The 22,677-nt window shown below is 46.1% G+C and overlaps 1 protein-coding gene across 1 annotated transcript; it reads left to right on the plus strand.

Moving 5' to 3' along the window:
- The first annotated feature begins 702 nt into the window (after window positions 1-702).
- Window positions 703-22,565, plus strand: hpca (hippocalcin). The gene is made up of 5 exons (XM_084696762.1): window positions 703-1,011; window positions 15,088-15,268; window positions 17,228-17,509; window positions 20,048-20,153; window positions 20,478-22,565. Exons 2-5 carry the CDS (start codon window positions 15,173-15,175, stop codon window positions 20,573-20,575), a joined length of 582 nt encoding a protein of 193 aa, XP_084552888.1. The 5' UTR covers window positions 703-1,011; window positions 15,088-15,172; the 3' UTR covers window positions 20,576-22,565.
- The last annotated feature ends 112 nt before the right edge of the window (window positions 22,566-22,677 follow it).

Raw genomic sequence — 22,677 nt, forward strand, 5'->3', positions numbered from 1 at the left:
GTAGTTTACCTGTGTACCTAGGGACGCGTCATTTTCGATTTTTAGTTGGTGGAAACTACCAGTTGATATAAAGGTTCCAAGTTCCATCTGCAGTCTGTCAGGTCACAGAGAGCTGTGAGTCATCACTGACCTTTGTGGAGATAATGTGGACCCATCATTCTGGCTTGAACACTCCTGAAGTTGGAAGTTGTATAATTTGAGGTGAACTGGATCTGACTGGATTGTGTCCTGGTGTTCGTTCTGGTGTGTGTGTGTGTGTGTGCGTATATCTGTGCGCTTGTGTTATCATCCATTTAAAAACTACACAGCCAGTACGTTTCTCTAATACTGTATAAAGTTAATCGGGTAAAAAACATTTTGAATAAACAAAATCCATTAATGATACAATAACCCTCTTAAAAAGGTTATTTAAAACCCTATTTGTATTATGGGATGTTGCCTGGTTTAGTATGTTGTGAGTACAACAACCCAAACTAAATGAAAAATCTCGTTCTAAAGCAACCTCTTTTACTGGAAGGCGTGCATCTGATTCAAGAGACCGAGCACGAGAGGGAGGAGGAAGAGAGGGAGGGAGGGAAAGACGGAGGGAACTGTTCTGACAAACATACAATCGTGCCAATAGGCGAAGCGCTTTCTAATTAAACCGGTCCCACGTAATACCAACACCATCCCCCTCCTTAAATGCGCTACACCAGCACAGTTCCCAGCTAGAACCGACACTCTCCTATCTCTGTCCAGTAAAAGCACGCGCTGCCCGTTACCGCTCTCAGACCTCAGCCTGCTCGTTGTCTCGCGGGGCGTGTGTGAAGGCAAGATAACATGGTTTTCGGGGTTTGTCCGCAGTAGCAGCTACCGCGCAGTAGGCTTGACAGTGTGAAGAGCAGCCAGTCAGAAGCCTGCTATTCGCAACCGGGGAACGCAGACGGAATCCAGACAGCATCTCTTCATCTCTAAACGTCTCCTTCGTCCGCATCGCTCATATACCAAGAGCAAGGAACTCTGTTGAATCGGGTAAGAACTTACGCTGTTTCGGTTATATCTAAATTTAGAGGAAATGCTGAAAGTAGTCTGTTTTCATCAACATTAAATTTGTAAGGGCCCGCGGATGGCTTTTGACAGCGACGTTGTCTACACGACACGTAGGCGGCTTTTGTTTCTCAGTGTGTCTTGGAACGGTCTCGTAAAAGAACGTTATGCCCTCCTCCTCTGTACATAGTTCTAACTGGAAGTATTTTACGCAAATGGATAGCTTATAATTTGACTGTTGCCTGCACATGTGCTATCCTCGTGTTAAAGAATGTTGGGGAAGATGCATTCTAAAGTGTAGCCTATACCAAAAATAGGTTACTTGTATTTGAACACGTTTAAGAAATAAACGCATTCCTTCCTTACGTGAGCCTTCTGATATATGGGCATTGCGCGGTGTGCTCAAAAGTGGTTTGTCCCTTTCTGCATATTTCCTTTTCTCGTTTTTACTCCCTCCCCCTACTTCCTCTATTCAACTCTCCTCTCTCCCTCTTTCTCCCCCTGACCCTGCCTATCACGAGATGCTATTGTTGGGAAGTAGGCCTAAGAATTGGCATCTATTATTCATACTTTTGTATTTGTGCAGCATAATTAGTAGCCCATTTGCAAATTAGGAGCTTCATGTTAAAATCGGTGTTTCATATTTCACGTTGTTCAGTCAGTAATGTGTTGGTGAAAAAAAAAAAAAAAAAAAACGGTTTTAGTTTCTTACTTTGGGGGAGTAACAGCTGGTAATGACGTAGCATCACTTTCTTTTGCATCCAAGAGTCGTCCCTTCAGGCGTCTCTACGCTCATAAACGCGTCTCTATAATATTTTACAATGTATGTGCCACGTAAAATCACGAATTTATCATTTAATCCATACTCAAGATATCGGGATCTGAGTGGTGTGGGATTTATAGAACCGTCACTAAGGGCAGATGGAGAAAGATTTTACTCCACTTTCTCGTTTTTTTGTTTCCTAATATCGAAGAAGTTTGGTATTTTCTTATGATCACGTGCTACTGTTGGCACCTGTTTTTATGACGGCAGTGGAATTAAGTTGTGAGAAACTTCATGAAAACCATTGAGGACTCAACGTCACATGCAATATATTGTATACAATCCTACTACTTTGTAAGAGCTAGCCTTCTGCTTTACTGTTTACATTGCAATTTACATAGTGTTCTTTTAGTACGCTTTTGTCCAAAGTGACATACAAGTAGCGCAGGGAAAGTATGACAAAAGAGGATTAGAAGTGCATAGTCACACAATAATTCAGTGATCAAAAGAACAGTCTGTTTTTACTAACCACATCTCACCTACCAAGTACACTGGACAAAACCAAAGGATTACCCCACAACATATCATGTCAAGTACTTAAACGCGGTGCCTGTATGAAAGAGAGATGATTTATATGATTGTCGTCAGACACCTGGTTCTGCAGTCATGGACGTTGCATAGCAGTTATTGACATTTTCAAAATGCCAATCTAGTAACCTACCCCGTGAGACCCAATCAAGAAAAGACGAATGAGAATGTCAATAACTAGGCCCTGTGACCCCGGGGTTAATGTTTTGGCTGGATAAGGAACTACCCCCACTAAAAATCGACTTTCTTTGATTCTTCCAATAGAATATTAGTTTAGTAACCCCTTTTTTTTGCTTTGTATTCTAAAGTAAATGGAGTCTATTGTTCACAGACTATGGCGCCTGAGTACATTAAATTGGATAAAGGTCCACAAATGAGGAGAAATAATTATTGGTGAACGTCGATGCTCTTTGGTGTTAGCGTCGACCAGATGTTGTTATTGCTGTTGTTTGTTGTGCATATGGAGGCATTGGTGTCACTGCTGGACTGTTGCATAAAGAGATAAAGGACATTCTCTGAAACACACACACACACATCCACTACTGTAGTACATGAGTTTCTTGGAAAGAACACCTTTAGGCAATGTACTGTGATAGCAGGCAGGTCAGAGACAGAAAAACCTGTGTGCGCACCCGCTAGTTGTCATGTGATTGTCTTCATCCTGGGGGTCTTTAAGCTCCATCAGTCAGTCCACCAAGGCAGAGACTAAACCAAAACGGGATGGAACAAGATCACGAGAAAAGACGTAACTCGTCGGTATATTTGTGTTATGGGATGTTCCCTGGTTTAGTATGTTGTGAGGGAGATATTAGATGCCTTACCCTCTGACTATGTAAATACATCCAAGTAGTATAAGCGCCTGTCTGTTAGTATGACAAGTGACTGGTCTTGATTCAGAAACAGACTCAGATAGGAGACAGAAGCCGGTCTCGGAAGCGTCCTAAATGACCACTTGTGTCTCAATCTTTTAACTGATGGTTGGAACTTACGCCGGCATATCAACGGATATCGACTTACAATCTTTCATCTCTGCCCTATATCATCCCTCTCTCCTTATCCCCTCTGTTCACGTGGTCGGGCTGCTGTTCCCAGAGCTTGGACCTGCATCAACATGGATGGACATGAGGGCTGTGTTTGTTGACCGTTGGTGTGTGCTGCTGTGTGTGCAGTCTCTCTCTCTCTCTCCCCCCCCCCACACACACCCGTGTGCTGCTGGTAGTGGAGTGCATATCGAGGCGCTTGAGATGGAATGTGAACACGAAGGTTCCGAGACTATTCTCCTCTCCACGCCACCTCCATCCATTATATGAAAGGGCAGCCAATTACTCCACGTTCCTGGTGTGTGTTAATGAACTCCAAAGGGAGTGCGCGTGTGTGGAAACGGAACAGTGTGTCTGTGTGACAGCAAGTGGCACATTATGAATGCACCATCAGTAGCTTTGTGTGTCATAGTGAGCTGACAGCAGTCAGTGAAGAGAAGGCGTGCAAGTGTCTCACCTGAGCCCGTCTGCCTTGGCTAAGATCACACTTCAAGATCTCTTCCCCCCCCCCTTTCTTCCTCCCTCTCCCCTCCTCCTTTTTCCCTCCCCTTTCATCTGTCCATCTCCGACAGAAGCCCCCTGCAAGAGCCCTGTTTTCAGAATGAACTTCCTCCTCTTCATCTTCCTATTCTTCTGGAAAGGCCTCAACCTTCCCCCCTTTCATTTTCACCGGGGCTATCTGGTAAATAAAGAAGGGAAGAGAGATGTAACGAGGCCTCGATCTGAGGCCCACGGCCCCCTGCAGGAACGGAATGATTTCCCCTCGGTTGTCTGTCCTCAAGGGTCCTTTCAATATAGATGACTCTCATATGCCTGAACAGAATGTGGGGAAATTTCATGCTGAAGTGCCCTGCAGCTGCGTCTATGTGGACCGCTTTTTATCCTAACAGAAGTGAAGGACCTGACTGCGCTGATGAAAAAAAAAGGACAACATATTGAGTCAAGCACGCAGGAGATGATGAGAAAGAATGTTCTGTAATAAAGCTGCAGAGGGTTGTGTTGCCGCCGCCAACGCCTCAATGAAGGCGCCTGGTGCATTCGCAAGGCAGCTCAGGGCACTTTCTGGTCATTAAAAAGAGACCAATCAGAAAGGGTGGGGGGAAAAAAATCAATGTGGCGCCCAATGGATTGGGAGCATTTACAAGCAGTCTCAATAAGGGCCTGCAGTCATTTCTCCTCGCAAGTCATCCAGTCTCTCCGGGGGAAGGAGTAGCCTGCGGCCCTACTGTCAAAATCCAGTAAAAAAAAACAACAACAACAGCAGCAGCGATCTCAATTGGTTGCTCTATATTCTCGCTTCCCATTTCCGTTGAAGAGAGGCAGATGGCGTTAATAGCTTTTTGGTTTTATCACAGGAATCCAAACATGTCCTTTTTTGTCAACATTTGCGTCTTATGTTTCTGGCTTCAGTCGGCATGTGTAGCCGTTCGGGTCGTTGTGACTAGGACTTGTTGTGTTCGTCTGCTGCTACTCTGTCCCTGCACAGACAGAGTGATGAGTTAGGACTGTGTTGGCAGCAACTTACGGAATGGAGAGGGGGGAATACAGATAAGGGAAAGAAGCCAGACTTGTGGGACTGGAAATTGAGAGAAGGAAAGAAATTGGAGGAGGCGTTGAAGAGGAGAGAGACGGAGAGAACGAGAGGGAGGGTGACATGTGGGCTATTTGGACGGCAGTGCATGTTAAGCCGATGTGGGATCTTTTAACGAATGCCTGTCGGGAGTTTTCTCTGTTAGAGGACGTTGGAGGAAGTGGGGGATGATGGAGAGGGATGAGGAGGGGAAAGAGAGAGAGAGAGAGACGTGTCTGCTAAAACTTTTTATTTTTGTTTTTTTCCGTGCTGAGCCTGGAGGAGAGCCCACCAACCTCCGTCCAAGTTGAAGCGGGGGATTGTGGGAAGTCATCTCCCGGCTTGGGGCCCACACTGTGGGCGCAACATGATCGCCGATGAAGGGGAAATTCTGGCTGAGCTGGCCGTTTGTGTTTGTGACGGAAGTAGGCGGGTTAGGGTGTATTTTTAGACCCCTCTCTGTCTCTCTCTCTCTCTCTCTCTCTCTCTCTCTCTCTCTCTCTCTCTCTCTCTCTCTCTCTCTCTCTCTCTCTCTCTCGTGACCACAGGAAATGGGGATAGCAAGACGTGTATGATGCTGCGAGGTTAGCCTAGCATTCTTTTCCAATTATTCCTCCTTTTTTTTTCTTGGAGCCTGTCATGGGAGTTGTTTCCCAAGGCTTCCAACCCCCCCCCCCCACCACCACCCCCACCACCCCCCGCACACACATCCCTCCACCCTTCCAAATAAACTGGATGCTTCAACCTTATTTGGGGAATTCTTTGCCCTCTGGTCATGAATGCAAGTCTTACTCACTGATCTGACTCTTTGGTTGTGTTTGACCTATGCTACCAGTCCCTAATGCAGCCCTTGTCACGGCACCAGCCTCTCGTGACACCAGCCTCTCACGACACCAGCCTCTCATGACAGAGGACGTCCACCGTCTCGCTTGTCACAGAATGTTCTCCCAAAATCCTGCTTTGGACATTTTCTTCTTTAAAAGTTTCCATTCCCAAAGCATGTTATATGTAAAATGGACATGCACAGTTAAATTACTAGTAGAGGTTTGATTCGATTTTTATCGTAAAAAAATTAAGAAGTTGCAGACAGTAAAATATCTCATGAGGACCTGAGTCAGGCTTCGACTTTGTAGTAACACACAGTGACTGCTAAATCCTCTTTATGTAAGTATATTAAAGAGCAATGTCCTCTCTCTCCCACATTAGTGTGATGGCTTTGTCACCCCACCCCCCTCCACCCTAGTCAGACTACATCCCCTCCAGTCACTCTGTGTCTGCTGCATACACCACCAAAACACACACACACGTAGACAAACAACCACAGTAACACACATACTTCTTCCTTGTTGGATTTTCCCACAATGCCATGAGGCAGTAATAGATGAGTCACACACTTGGGAATGAGGGTGTGTGTGTGTGTGTGTGTGTGTGATATTGGGGTGGGGGTGAGAGGGAGGTCATGTCTGATTTGGAAGGGGGAAAAAATAGTTGTTTTTTTTGTAGCGGTATAAATAGACTAGTGGCTGTGAAAGATGCAGATGAGAATGGAAGACAGGATGGAGGAAGAGTGAGAGGGCAAGGCGGGTGGAAGAGGGATTAGTTGAGGACGGGGGGTGGGTGATAACCTTGTCGTCATTTCCTGTGCCAGAGATCACATGCAGGGCAAGCTGAGGAAGACGCCCCCCTGCCCTTCACACCTCCCTCTCTGCCCTCCATCCCTGCCAGCCTGCCAACCCTGCGTTCTGTCATCTGTTTCTCTCTGTCCCTCCGTCCCTCCCCCCTCCCCACCACCAGGAGGCGTCATCGCAGTTCTCCTTGACCCGAATAACTGAATCGCCCCCGGCAACCAAGTTGACGCTGGGAGAATAATTACCATCGTCATCTGGGGAAGTGTGTGGTTTTAGTGTGTGGTGCGTGTGTGTGTCTTTTGGGCCCTCACCACAGTGCCGTGGCGTGCGGACACCTTGGGACAGGAGCTGAAATACACCCCTGTGCCTCGAAAGCCTGTGGCCCTCGAGTGTCGTAACGAGCGATGCCCCCATTTTTAGAATCCGCAGAGGACTTCAAACTGAACGCCCGGAGCAAACTAGCTGTTGGAACTGACTGCTGATTGATAAACTTTAAGAAAAACGTTTTAATACATGTATAGGCTATATTTTGTTTTTAGTTTCTTAAATATATGTGTATTACATATATTTATCGTATGTCTATTGAGAAGTTGGAGGGAGAGAGAAATACGGTTTGAAAAACCGCAAGTGTTTTTAGGAGAGGGGGGGGGGGGGGTGTAGGGGCTGAGTAGGATGGCTGTTTTTGGCTGTTGGAAAGACGCGGAGCTACCAAGGGAAGGTTCTAGCCCGCACGGAGGGCCAGAGGACCAGCAGCATTTAGCACAGATCGACGCTGTTTCAAAAACGACAAGCCGACACAAGAGACTGCAGGAAGAGCAGGGATGGAGGGAAGAGGCTACAGGAGATGATGGGGACGAGTGGTTTTGTATTACAGCAGATGGATGACTGCTAAAAGTGGAACGCCTCTTTACCACCGTAGTCCTTCGCAGCCGGCAGAGCGGCCAAACATAGTTTTTTCCGAACACAATGCTAGCCAAATGGTCTGTGAAATGAAAGGCCTATTCGCCTTTTCCCTCCACTTCAACAAAGTGTGTGTGTGTGTGTGTGTGTGTGTGTGTGTGTGTGTGTGTGTGTGTGTGTGTGTGTGTGTGTGTGTGTGTGTGTGTGTGTGTGTGTGTGTGTGTGTGTGTGTGTGTGTGTGTGTGTGTGTGTGTGTGTGTGTGTGTGTGTGTGTGTGTGTGTGTGTGTGTCGTGCAGTTGTCTGCGTGTTTGGTGGTGAGAAGTGGTTTAATAATTTGTGTAGCCTATATAATCCTTGTCCATCCCTGGGATAATCCCGCCACCATACATCCTGTGTCCGAGTTTGTATGCCCCTCATTGACCCCAGCTGGAGCGGAGAGATAACGTTGCCGTTAAAATGTCTACAGCCATTCGATCGGCATTTTGTCATATATATATAAACCACGTAGGCCTACAGATGGGGTCAGATAAATCCCCCAAAGAATGTAAACAATTTTACAAATAATATAAACAACGCTGCACTCGTTTTGGAAAGTTCCGTGCCTCCAACGTAACCATGCTGAGGGCTTCTCTGTCGCTATCCAAATACAGGCCTTGATGTCAGGCAATTTACATATCCAGCCTTTTAAGTGATGTTCTCACTTTACCAGGTCAATTTAACATGAGCAGCATAGACATAATAGCTATGTCATTTTCCCTTTCATGAAAGTGCAGTTGGACAGTAATGTATGCCTCTTGAGAGATGGCAAAATGAGTAGAATAATCGCCCTGGGTAAGAATTCACGCTGTTGGCGAAATGAGAAGCCGCGTGAAAAGCGACATTGACTCGCGAGATTTAACCTTTTCCATGAGGACGGAGATCTAAATGTTCATAGTCGCCTTATAAAGGTAACGCCATGCGTGGTGTGGAGATACGAACGGGGAATTTGCAGCAAATGGAGACGTGAGCTGCGAGGTGAACAGCCACCTAAGCAGCCAGTCTCCTGCCAGACTAGCAGCCAGCAGATTATATGGATTTTTTTCTTCATTTTTATCATTACGCACAGGTCCCTGAGCTAGAGTTACACCGACTGTAAAGGTCACTGTGTTTCGAACATCCGATACAGTGACCAAACTGAGCGTATAGGGAGGACGTGGAAGGAGATGGAGCAGATGGTCTTCATTATCATTACAGTTGATACCTCCTTAAGCCTCATAATAATAATAATAATAGGCTACTACATTTTGTTAGGCTACTTTATTTTTGACCCTTCTTCGGACCAGAACGTGTAGGCCTAATTAACAATGTGTCATACCAAAATGCTTTCTTTCTGATCAACCAACTGTTCCTAGTTGGAATGGAATAGTTAACCTCCCCCCCATACACACACACAGTGTACCGTCGTATAGCCAGCTGTAGAGTCGACCTCGGCCGTATGGGCCATAACAGACTGTCAGTTGCGCCCACGCACTGTTCTAAAGCCTCCGAACAGAACGGTCAAGACACGGCCCCAAATGTTGCTGGCTTCCATCACGTTTTGCCGTTTTAAGCCCGATGGTTATCGAAGCATGAGCCAAATGACCGCCGAGTGGTGATATTAATATTCTTATTATTACAGCCGCAGTTTACATTTACAGAGCCATTGTTTTGTTCCCTGTCAGTCTCATCTCTCTCTCTCCTCCTCAGTTTTCTTTTCTTTCTCTCTCGCTCCATCTTCCTTTTCTCCCTGTCTCTGTAGCTCTATCTTTCACTTTTTCCGTCCCTGTCTTTCTGCGTTTCTCTCTGTGTATATTTCTACATATTTCATTAGCCGACATGAAAACGTGACCATACACGCACTAAACAATGTGCACTCTAATTTCATGGTGTGTGTGTGTGACTTCTCTAAATTCGTGTGCAGCTTTGAAACTGTATGAAAGCTGAATGAGTTGTCACCGTAGGGAAGTCTGCGTTTATTAATTAGCATATGAAGGCTCTCATTTAATCAATACGTTTTATTGAGTAAGTGTTTAAGTGCTGGAAGGAGGGGAGGGGGGGAGAGAATCTGGCTGGTGAAATCACTTTAGCGTATACATATTTTCCATTCGTGTTCTTTTGAAGGTAGATGCTCTTCCATCCTGCTGGTTGAGTGTGTTCAGGTTTCTTTGTAGAAAAAAAAGACAAGCCTTTCTCACAAAGGAATAAGTGTGTGGGCTGGTGCGTGTACTTGCCTACACATCGCGTGTTTTTTGGCGCTGTCTTAGTTCCTGTAGAAGAAAACTCCATCCTGGTTTATTATGCAAGTCGACATTGAGGTTATTTCAATTGTGTCATTCAGGGATGTAACAGAGAACAGTCACTTCTGGTTGGAGCCAGACCACCTAATTCCCCGTCTGGTTGACCCAGATCGAAATAGCATGACTCTCAGGTGGTGTTCCTAAAATGAAGTCCCAGCTCTATGTGCCCCCCCCAACAGGGCTTTCTGTAAAGGAGGTCTAGGTTCCTAAAAAGTGTGTGTGGTACGTACAACCCTTTTGTTGTAAATCCCATCAGTTAGGTTAAACTAGTTTGAAATAATACTGTACTTTTTCCACAGGCCAGACATGTAGATGTAAAGTGAATTATCCTGTTCCCTGCAGTTCGATAATCTACTGGACTTTAATTTCCCTCCATCGCTCTTTCTCTCTCTCTCTCTCTCTCTCTCTCTCTCTCTCTCTCTCTCTCTCTCTCTCTCTCTCTCTCTCTCTCTCTCTCTCTCTCTCTCTCTCTATCTATCTCTCTCTCTCTCTCTCTCTCTTTCCCTTTCTTGCATCATATCTATCCTTACTTGACCCTGTCTTTTATCTCTTTCTCTCTATTTGTCTTTCGTCAACAGATTGACCCTAAACCCTTGGTCTGTAGTTGACCAAATTCAATTCTCATTCTCGCTCTTCCTAGAGCCCCGCCCGTCCAACTGCAGACGTTCATAAACTCTTTTGCTGCCAGCTGTGGACCGGGCCTCTCTCGAATGACAGAGAGCACCGCTGTCTACACTTGGTCTTATCTGATGTACATCAAATATTTTTTGGCAACACACCTCACAAACTGGCACCATCCACTGTGGGTGTGTGTCTGTGTGTGTCTGTGTGTGTTGGTGTGGTTGTTGTTTCACAGAGAGTAGCTGTTGAATGTAGAGTTTCTATTCTAATGAAAATTGGAGGACAGTCACACCAAGGACCAGGCCTCATTCTTATTTTAACACCTCCATTAACTCTGCCTCTCTCCCTCTATATATATATATATATATATATATATATATACACGTTCTCTACATATATCTCGACTGCTCTCCATACCTCTATCTCTCTCTTTCTCTGTCTCAGATGGATAGATATATATCTGGATTCTCTGACACTTCTTCTTCCAGTGTTTTTCTCTCCAAGTGAGGGATCACAAAAGAAAGAGAAGAGGGATGTAGTAAGGATGGAGAGAGGACGACAGGTGACACCCTCCTGAAGGGGAAGAGGGGTGGAAAGGAAGAGATGGAATGGAGATAATAATAGAAGGGTCTAGAACCCGGAGGAGTGTTGTAAAGCAACAGAAGATGAGGTTTGTTATGTAATCACAGGAAATTGGCATGAGGAATTGAATTATTATTTTATTTTTTTGGGACGGGGAGAGCGAGTAAGTGGTACAGAAAAGAGTCTTGTGTTCAAAATAAAAAGATGGAAGGATGAATGACAGTCTCAGGTGGCCACTCAGATTACTGGGACCTAATAAAGGAGAGGAGAGAAAGGGATGAAGTGAGGTGGGGGTGGAGGGGATCAATGCATTCATCTTTTTGATCTGTCTCGCATGTTGGTGCCAGCTCTTGGCTTGTTTGCTTTTAGCTCTCTCGCTCTCTCTCTGTGTGTGTGTGTGTGTGTGCTAATGGCTTGGCCTAGGATGAGGGCATAGTTAGGGAGGCATTTTGTCTCATTAGCACGTTTACCCGTGGAGTAGGAGGGGAAATACCTGCTATTTCTAAAGGGGTGTGTGTGTGTGCGTGTGTCTCACTCTCCATCTCTCTATCTCATCTCTCCATCCATGTCTCTCTCCCTGATGTCCTAATGAACCGTGTGTTCGTGTTCCCGTCACACTCAGGTCCCCAGGCTGAGCAGGGCTTGTATTCCCGTCCAAGACTCTTCAGATCCCGTCCCACACCCAGCAGTGCTCTCTCTCTGTCTCTCTCTCTGTCTCTCTCTCGTTATTTTTCACTCACGTTCAGCTCCAAAGGCCCGCCTCTCTCCCAGTATCCCTCCCCCCCCACCCTTCCTGTTTTCTCTCCCTCCTCCTGTCTCTCTAAAGCTCCCCACTCTCCCACCAGTTCTCTCTCCTCTTCTGTCTCTCTCCGTCTGTCCCTCTTTCTGTCCCCCCCACCCGTCTCTCTGTTTATCCCTCCCTGCACGAGGATCATCACTCCAGATGTTGGTGACCCAGTTAGGGGCTGGAACAGCTGTTCTGGGGAGTGTGTGTGTTTGTGTGTGTGTGTGTGTGTGTGTGTGTGCTCTCAGGCTGCCCTCTGACATGAATGGAAGTAAATCAACAAGCACGGACACTTGGACTGGAGGGGTGAATTAGTGGGTTTATAAGCCTCACGACAGACTGATGGGAGAGTTGGAGGGATTGGGACGAGTTGGTGGGAATTAAAACAAGTTTGGCTAGCAGGGATAGCGTGGCATTTCTGCTGGTCTGAGAAGCGCTGGCAGGTCTTTTGAAGTGACTGTTCAGTTCTCAGGCTGGAAGATGGGGGAGAGGGGGGGGGGGGGGGTGAAAGGAAAATAAATCAAGAGTGTATTGAAAAGGGCAACCTTTTGATGTTGACAAAGTGGAGACTTCAGGAAATGAACAACGGTTGCTTATCTCAGTGCGCACGTGAGCATGCCGTGTAAATGGAAGTGTGTGTGTGTGGTTGCATCTGATTTCAGGAGATGTATGGATTCACTTCCTAAGCACACACACGCACACACGCGCGCACAAACACCTCTCACACACACAGACATTGTTTGTTCTGTGGCTTGACTTGGAAGGTGGGAGTTATTAATTACTGCAGGTACTGCAGCGTGACTTTCCTCTGTCTGTGTGTGTGTGTGTGTGTGTGCGCTCATGTACACATTCTGTTTTTTGTGACTTTGCTGATAAGGAGCTCCTTTCATATACGACGAATAAATGACCAGTTTAGAGAGACCTACTGATTGGGTCTCATTGCTTCTCAACATGTCTGCAGGGGGTCTCATCACCAAGCAGGGGCCTGTGGTGACGCTGGTTGGCCTCTCTCAAGAGGACCTGAAGGATTACTGGATGTCATTACATCCCCGGAGACAGAATACTTACAAATCTGAACCCCCCATGGCTATGTAATCACCTTTTTAATGCTGATAGAGAAAGCAACACTGGAACTGGAAATCGAGCTACAAAGCCCTCAAGGACCGTGGTCCCAGTCCTCATTTCAACCAGGGGAGACCATGGTCTTAAGCCATTTTTGCCGTTTACCCTAGGAAAAGTGTTTGTCTCAAAATCCAGATGACGAAATCCCCTGAATTGACCCTCCATGACTGGGTACTGGATCCTGCATCCTTTTTATAAATACGACCGTCTCTCATTGGTTGATAACTAGTTCATTAAGTGAAGGGTGTGGTTGATGGCGTTTGGTTCACGTCGTCCTGGTTCTAACCTGCTCTACCCTGGCGGCGGGCAGATCCTGGCCGTGTTCTGGAGCTAGCTGGTCCGTTCTCTTCCTCGTGATCAACAAGCAATCTCCTGTTTTTCTGGAAGCACGTCCTCACTGTCTGGAGTGCTGAATGTAAACCTGAGCTTGTTATCGGGGCTCACGATTTGTTTGTCTCGGGTTTGGTCTGAGTGCAGCAGCCTCTTGATCCGCAGCCAAGTAGAGGGAAGGAGGGGTTGGTGAGCTAAAAGCCGAGACTGAGACACTCCTTCCTTCTCTCACACACACACACACACACACCCCTCGGGTTAATTACTCAGTCTAGGAAGAGCCCGATACTGTAAGTTACTAGATAACATGAGTCTCTCACACAATACAGTTCCTAATGAGAATCAGCTCTATCTCTGTTTGAAACGGAACACAGAGTCTGGCAAACACCTGAACAGAGCAACAGGAAACGTGCATACTGCATACTGCATACTGCATACATACTGCACTGTTCCGTCATAAGAACCAGATTTCTTGTGTTGTCGTTGGTATAGGAGCTATGTATGTCCCAGCTATTTCGAGGCCCAGTACAGTAAATCTCACAGCTACAGTTGGAATATAAAGAGACAACACTGTTTAGGTAACTTTAAGAGAGACCATTGACCATAATACAACCATTGTAGATGCATACAGATTGCCTAATATTTCAATGGTCTGTCATATTATCTGTAATGCTACTGTAATTAGTCTTTGTCTATTAGATTAACTTTCCGCTGCTGAATATTTCATATTAAAATCATATTATAAGGCTTTCTTTGGAAGACTGTTAGGAAAATGTTTTGTCAAGTAGTGCACAGAGTCGATGGAGTCAAGAAAGTTTATTTCTTGCAGCAAGAAGACAAGTCTATGGCGGTCCAGAGTTGTCTAAATCTTGGAACTAAGGGTTCCCTTTACCCCTAGAGTTGCATGAGTGAGGTCGAACCGGTTTTCTGTATATGGAGTGAAAGTTACATGCTCAGTTTAGACAAAGGGTATTGATATCTGTTTATCTTTACATGCTTACTACAAAATTGTTGCAAAGAGCCAGTTCAAAGTTGTCAAAGATCAATGTTGACATCCTTGAACGCCCAACCTCCCCATACCAACTGTCACTGTAATGCATTCTGCTAAACTGTAATAAAATGGAACTACACAGGAGCTGCAATGTGACACAAGGTTGTTTCTAAAGGTCTTGTTATGTGATGGTGATTAATGCATCTGGAATGCTTAAAGCGGTGTATGACATGTGTTGAATGTGTTCTGGTGTGGTTGTGTTGTGGTTCAGATTAGAAGAGTGCTAGATCTTTCCTCTGGCTGGTATGACACACATCCACACAGCTGGAGAGATAAGCCCTCCAAATGTGATCAGTTGTCGAGCTCTTGACGTCACTGTGTAGAGGATTCTGGAACGTTTACGAACAGTCTTAAATGGAATGTTAATGTTTGCCATTCAGACAGAGACATGGTGTTATGTAATGCTCCCGAGGGAGAAAGCCTGTTTTAGTTTCTCTTGGTTTGTCGTTACTTTTACAGTGCCTTGGCCGAATCTGGCAGGCAGGATGGAAACAGGATCTCTTGGTCTTAAAGGTATCCTTGGAATACCATTAGAGTACATATGCTGTTTCTGGCCTGAGCAAAGTTAAATTACACTGATTGTGTGCTCAATCTCATGCCAAGACACACCAGTATATCATTGGTCAATAACCTTTTTTTTCTTCCTAATATTTTCCTGGTTACTGACCCTTTTCTCTTGTGTGTCATTGGCTGATTACCATGGACGTACCCTCCCCCCACTTCTGATTGGTTGCTGACCCCCGACTTCTCTCCCTCTGATTGGCAGATCTGAGAAGCAGCCTGGCTGGTGTAGTCCCTGCTGTAGTCGCTGCTGTTGTCGAGGAGACCAGGTGTCGAGTCGCCGCGTTGCCATGGGGAAACAGAACAGCAAGCTGCGACCAGAGATGCTGCAGGACCTCCGGGAGAACACCGAGTTCTCTGATCATGAGCTACAGGAGTGGTACAAGGTACACACACACACACACACACACACACACACACTCCTACAGACATGTATACACACACACACACTCCTACAGACATGTATACACACACACACACACACACTCCTACAGACATGTATACACACTATTACAAACTAACACACACACACTTGTATACACACACACACACCTATAGAAATACACACAAACAGTTATATACACACGGGCCACACACACTATTACAAACTAACACACACACACACACACTTGTATACACACACACTCCTACAGACATGTATACACACACACACACCTATAGACATACACACAAACACTTATATACACACGGGCCACACACACTATTTCAAACTAACACACACACACACACTTACATCCAGGAGTGTAGGTTTGTTTTCAGATGTGGACTAGACAGCTTTTATTAACCGAGGATGCGTCCGTAAAATATCATTTTCTTAATAAAAAGTGGAATACAGATTTGCCTTCATTGAAAAAGTGTCCTACCTGTGTATAATGAAACCTACCCTCCAGCTTCTGTCGTCTTTGGATCAAATTCCTAATCGACATCCAGGCCTTAAATGAGCTCTTAGCATAACGCAGAGCTGCCTGGTTGTTAATAGGCTAAAGTGTGTCTATACAAAGTCGTCATCGATGCAATACAAGTACCACGTTTGGCACAGTCTTCGGTGATGGTTTGTCAAATAGGATGCCGGAACTCCTATCAGGAAGAACTCATAAACCACACAAATAGATAAATCCTTTCTTCACACTTCCCATCTGTTGGTTATATATTTCTGTCCTTTCGCCTACACACACACAAGAACACACACACAGGAACACACACACACAGGAACACACACACACACAGGAACACACACACACACACACAGGAACACTCTCTATATTTTCCTTGTTCTATCCCTCTGTTTTTATAGGAGGGGTTTATGTTTGGGCATTAATCTCTGACAACATTACGACTGTCTTTAATCAGGAGTTTATCTCTGTGCTAAGGTAGCAGAGCTCTCTCTCTCTCCCGGTGGGTCTGCCCTGCAGCTGGTCTGCATCTCTCTGACCCACGCTGGCCAGCAATCCACTTCTGACCTGCGTCCTGCCCCGTTCTATGATGGTCTCTCTCTGTGATGAAGAGGCCGTGTGTGTGTGTGTGTGTGTGTGTGTGTGTGTGTGTGTGTGTGTGTGTGTGTGTGTGTGTGTGTGTGTGTGTGTGTGTGTGTGTGTGTGTGTGTGTGTGTGTGTGTGTGTGTGTGTGTGTGTGTGTGTGTGTGTGTGTGTGTGTGTGTGTGTGTGTGTGTGTGTGTGTGTGTGTGTGTGTGTGTGTGTGTGTGTGTGTGTGTGTGTGTGTGTGTGTGTGTGTGTGTGTGTGTGTGTGTGTGTGTGTGGATGAAATCTGCATTAGTAGCCCGGTGACTCATGGTGGATGAGAGTCTTTTCATCCTGCTTGCGGTGCACCTCTCCAGAGCTCCATGCTGACCCCTGGGTTCAGCCTGAGAGGTCGAGGGGGTTTACAGAGCCAAAGTGGTGTTAATGGCATCCACTTCACACAGATTACACAAAGTCTACAGAGGGATCTCATGGACAGGAAACGTAAACGCGAGGGGTAGCTCTGGCCAGGCAGATGCAGGGAATCAGAAAGGCCTCCAGACTTATCTCCCATATGGAGGGGAAATGTGAAGCTTGAGACGCCACCTCTCTGACCTGTCCGCCTTTTCCACACCTGTCCAGGAGCCGGCTGTCGGAAAAGAGATGAGGAAACGCGTGTGAAATGAGTCAAATCTGAAGATGACTTCCTATGTAACCCTTTCCACTTTCTCATCTCCTCCAACCTCTCCTCGATCTCAACCAGGAGATGGACTCCCCGATCTCCCCTAGTCAGGACAGGGTTTTTTAGCTCTCTCTGTCTCTGTCTGACTGTCTCTGTCTCTTTCGCCCTCTCTCTCTGTCTCTCAGGGCTTCCTGAAGGACTGTCCCAGTGGCAACCTCAACGTAGAGGAGTTCAAGAAGATCTACGCCAACTTCTTCCCCTACGGCGACGCCTCCAAGTTTGCCGAGCACGTCTTCCGCACGTTCGACACCAACAACGACGGCACCATCGACTTCCGGGAGTTCATCATCGCCCTGAGCGTGACGTCGCGGGGCAAGCTGGAGCAGAAGCTCAAGTGGGCCTTCAGCATGTACGACCTGGACGGCAACGGCTACATCAGCCGTGACGAGATGCTGGAGATTGTACAGGTGGGAAGAGAGGGGGGTTCTGGGTAATGTAGTTGATGGTTCGAGAGAGATGGGTGTTTTTTTAGGAATTTCAAAAGTCGTAAGAATATCGCCGGTGGTGGCGTTTTGGTTTATTGATGAAACGGGCCAGAGCGTTATGGAATTCCACTTGGAGATGTAGGGAAATTGTTGGTTTTCTTTTTGACAGGTGCTTAGTCAGAAACGTCGATGTAGTGATGGGTTTGTTTTTGTCTCTCGTGGTGGGGTGAAGGTTGAGGCCCTCCAGCTGGTGAGACCGTGGATTTTTTGAATAGGTGTGAGTTGTGAGCAGTTGTTCCTAGACCAGAGGAAGAGAATAGTAGCACATCACCTGCAAACGCACTGTAGAAAGGTGACGACACTTCCTGAGATCACTTCCTGGATAGTTATTCAGTGGCAGTGCTATTGTCACAGGTGTCAGGGCATCCCTAGATTCTATTGCTTCCATCCTCAACTGCCTTTCTGTGATCCAAGTCTCATGAAGGAGGTTTTGGACAGAACGGCAGGTGGCACTCACTGCAGTCCATGAAACATTCTCATCCGGTATCTCTGTAAATGCTGAGATATAAAACACTTAACACTTAACTTATGAAAGATTGGCAGACTTTGTTTATGCCGTTGAAAACAAAAGCTGGTTCAGAGCTTACGGTTTTGAAAATCCTATTTTTAGAATGTCCAGAATGTTGCATGACCAGCTTAAGAGTTACAGTAACACGAACGCTATCTCGGTTTGGGCTGGCAGGCAGAATCACCAAGCAATTTAATTCCCCAAACGCTCGCACCACCAGATTGCACATTGCAATTATCTTTTCCTGTTTCATAGGAATACAACTCCCAAATTCACACGTCACAGTTTTTAAAAGGTTTAATTTTAGAGGTTGATTTATATTCCCGTGACAGCAGGTTTAATATTAGCTCGTTGTCGTACACTTGATACGACCCTGGACCTATGTAATTTCTCAAAAGCGGCGCTAACATGATTCACAGCTGGGCACCGCAGGGTCAGCCAATCAAACCAGACGATGTCACGCAATTAGGATGTGAGAACCTTCTGGTTCTGGTTGGTCAGTAGTTCAACAAGAGGGCAGCTGTTAGTCAGAAAGGGCAGAATGAAGGGTGAATCCTGGGCTTTTCTCCCCACAGTACCCTCGCAATTCAGTCACAACCTTTAGCATTGCTCATGCTAATGCTACGTAGCTAGCCATTGATGCCTCTTTTCTTAAACATGCATGTTTCTTTGGGGTGGAGGACATATCTGGACAGAGGCTATGAACGCCTTGTTAGATGCATCTCAAGAGTAATAATTTTACAGCAATAACGAAAACTGAGAACAATAATGTTTTTTTTGTTTTTTTGATGGAGAATTGTTGCTTGCTTGCATAACATCCTCCCACATGTTGCCAGCATATTTTCTGGTGACATGAGTGTTCTTGGCACCCAGCTCCGATGCTTTCATAGCAGCAAGCTGGTGCATTGTGGTCGCGGTGGATGTGTCATCGGGTGTCGCGTGGTTGTGCAGCTTCCAGAGTCACTGAGCCAACAGTGGGGAGAGGGAGGGGGGCAGAGATGTGAGGGAGAGGGGGGGGGGGCATACACGATGGAAGACGAAACAAAACAAGAAATCACGTTTCGAGACAAAAGAGGAGCGAGGTTCGGGACGTGACGTGAAACCAGAGTCGTGCCGCCGGTGTTGCACCAGCTGAAGAAACAGTACGAGGGTTGGAGAGGAGCGCCCGGGACTGAGGAAAGGGGAAGGGGGGGAAGGGGGTTTACTCGTGTCCCTCGGTCGATGTGTGTGTGTGTGTGCTCTCCCGGATTAGCAAGTTAAATTTAACCGGCGTTTATCCCTGAGTGTGCAGAATATTGGGATTACCCTCTGGCTCAGGGAGGTTAGGCACCATTGAGGGCAGGAGGGGATACCTGTTTCATTGTCAGAGAGAGTGAGAGATGGAGAGGGAGATGGAAGATGGGGGGTGGGGCAGAGGGGGAGAGAGAGAGAGATGGAGAGGGAAGGGGGGTAGGGAGATAGAGGGAGCTAGAGTGATAGATGGAGAGGGAGATGGAAGTTGGGGGGGGGGTAGGGGGGGAGAGAGAGATGGAGAGGGAGAGGGGGTAGGGGGGAGAGAGAGATGGAGAGGGAGAGATGGGAGTGCTCTGCAGTAATGATGCCCTGCGTGTCATCGTTAGCAAGCAGAGGCTAGCAGGTTCTCCAGAGCGTACGTGCCAGGGGCGGAACACCACCTCGCAGGTGATGGACGCCTCGTCTTAGAAAGAAGAGCCAGGAAGGTTATTGTTCTGCTCGCTAGAAAAAGAAGAAGAAGAAGAAGTCGTCGTCGAGTGTCGCTTCCTCTTAATCACCCTCACGACGCTCGTAATATCCCAGCTTCTTTTTTCTACGGTTGTCAGTTTTGTGCGAGTCGTTTCCCAGTGACCAATTTTTTCCGTTTTATCCTCCTTTCTTTTATACATCCTCCCTTCCCCATTTCTTCTCCTCCCCATCTCTTCTCTGTCCATCTTCAGGCTATCTACAAGATGGTGTCATCGGTGATGAAGATGCCAGAGGACGAGTCGACGCCAGAGAAGAGGACAGACAAGATCTTCAGGCAGATGGACTTAAACAACGATGGTGAGAGGAAACGGAGAACAGGATATGAAAAGAGAGTGTGTTTGAGATGGAGGGGGTGGGGGGGGGATCACAATAAGAAAGAAACTAATGAACACAGAGCTCTTTGATATTTACTGTCTGTCTTCCCCCTCCTCCCACCAACATCTCTCTCTTACACGCTCTCTCTGTGTCATGTGTTGTCTCTCTCTCTCTCTCCCCTCTCGCTCTCTCTCTGGCTCTCTCTCTCCGTGTCTCTCTCTGTCTCTGTCTGTGTCTCTCTCTGTCTCTCTCTCTCTCTCTGTCTCTGTCTCTGTCTCTGTCTCTGTCTCTCTCTCTCTCTCTCAGGCAAACTGTCTCTGGAGGAGTTCATCAAAGGTGCCAAAAGTGACCCCTCCATTGTGCGGCTACTCCAGTGTGACCCAAGCTCCGCCTCCCAGTTCTGAACCCACAGCCCCCCCTCCCACTCCCCGTTGCTATGGAAACAGTCACTCAAAATCAACGCATGATGGTTCTCGTCTCATGTCTTTTTTTGTGTACAAGATGGAGGAGATGGAGAATTTTAAGAGAAAAGAGGAAGAAAAAAAAAAAGAAAAGTGGCATCATTTTAATTTAAGAAAAAACAAAATGGAAGGGGGACATGTATACGTTATTAAACAAAGATCAACTGAGAAGCAAAACACAACAACGGTTGCCATAGCGTTCTGCTCCACCTTCCCGCGTGTCTCTCTCTCTCACGCAAGTCCGACGCAAGTCCGACGGTCGGCCATTTTTGACGGGAATCGCCCGGATTGTTAATGAGAGAAGGAACCGTACCGTGTTGAGAACCGTGCATGGCCCTGTGTGTTCTCATCGGTTTCTCCTGGAAACGGCTCACCTCTTCCACTTTTATATCCATGGTTATGTGTATATATAATGCATATATATGTATATGACACCATCAGATGAATAGGCAAGTGTATTTGTCTTTATATAACGTAAACTCTTGCATTGGAAGGCAGTATTATGTAGCGTGTTGTAGTTCTCCGTAGCTGTTAACCGAGGAGGGGACATCCGACCACAGGGAGAGATGAAGTTGGGATTTTCCTGCTATATGATCTTTCTTACCAAGGAGAAGAAGGCTTATGGAAGATCCAAGTGTGATTTTAATCGATGTTTGATTGATATTTTATCTTTTTTTTTGTTTGTTTTTTATTTTTTGTACATAGCTGTTTTTTTCATCATGTCGTTTTTATTTATATTCTTTTTCGTTCATGTGGTTTTGATTCAATACACTGATATCATTGAAGATGACCATTTCCCAAGTGGGTTTTATGGAGTGTGTGTATGTGTGTGTAAATGAGAGTTTGAGATACTTGTTCTTTTGAAGATTCCATAATTATCTGCTTGTCTTAGATGGGATTTCTAAGATTCCACATGTGCAGGGATTGAAATCTAGAAAAAAAAAAAACATGTTCATCGATAATTCCATGATGTAGTTGGACATATCATTTGAGCCGCCTTGAGTGTGTATAGTTGTGCGCGTGTGTGTGTGTGTGACGAATATGAGGGTGCGCTTTTTGTGCACTGTAGGCTTAAGTCCTGGCTAACTTTTCAGTATTATCATTTTGTTTTTTCATATCGTTTCTGTATTTTGAATTTATTTTCTTTTAACGTTTCAGAGCAGAACTTGTCACAGGTAGTCAGATTACACTGCATGGCAGACAACTGAACAAACACACACACCTCTGTATTGCTTTGTACCTCCAATATCTTCAACACTCACCTGTACCAAAGGAGACTGGGCACAAAAGACAATGGCGGATGTTGTCTCAGTGTGTGTGTGTGTGAGTGTGTACATGTGTGTGTGTCTCACACACACTTTGGGACAGAGCCCCCACCCTCTTTCAGTAAACAAGGGAACACACTAAGGGCTTGTTCATCACTCTATCCGAATGCTTTTCTATCTTCGGTTGTAGTTTATAAGCAGAAATGCATTTTTAGGCAGAATCTGCTTCTAGGCGCTGATTGGTTGGTTTGGTTCCTTCCTCCAGTGGTTTAAATCTTTGACAGATTCGGACTTTAGTCCAACCACAGGTCCACATCAGTTTAACCTTGCCTCAGTATGTCCTCTAGCCACTAGGGGAGGGAACCGTGGTCTGATCTGAGATCTGTACCAAATAAGCAACTTCCACCGGTAGTGTTCTGCAGCTGTGCCGCACTAGTGCTTTCACTGCCCTCTAGTGGCTGGATGAAACATCTGCTGACCCACCGCTCACCAAACCTGTTCTTTGCCTGCCTCAGTTAACGGCACCCTGTGTTGGTATAAAATAAAATGACCAGTTTTTTTCTTTTTTTTCTTCCTTTTTTCTGTTGCATGAAAACCTCGTGCGAGGACGTCATGTGTGTTCCGTTGGATCCGAATTTGGTGACAAATATACCTTCTGTGTTTCAAAACAGTGTCTGTCGTATTCTTTCCCTCTCAGCAACTTTCTGTTCTAAAGTGCCACGATGTTGCGTATTGATGTCGTTTTGTATATAAAGGACAGACCGACAGCCTGGAGTGTTT

Source organism: Hypomesus nipponensis, chromosome 4 (genome assembly GCF_054491055.1).
Source record: "Hypomesus nipponensis isolate SF chromosome 4, ASM5449105v1, whole genome shotgun sequence".
NCBI lineage: Eukaryota > Metazoa > Chordata > Actinopteri > Osmeriformes > Osmeridae > Hypomesus > Hypomesus nipponensis.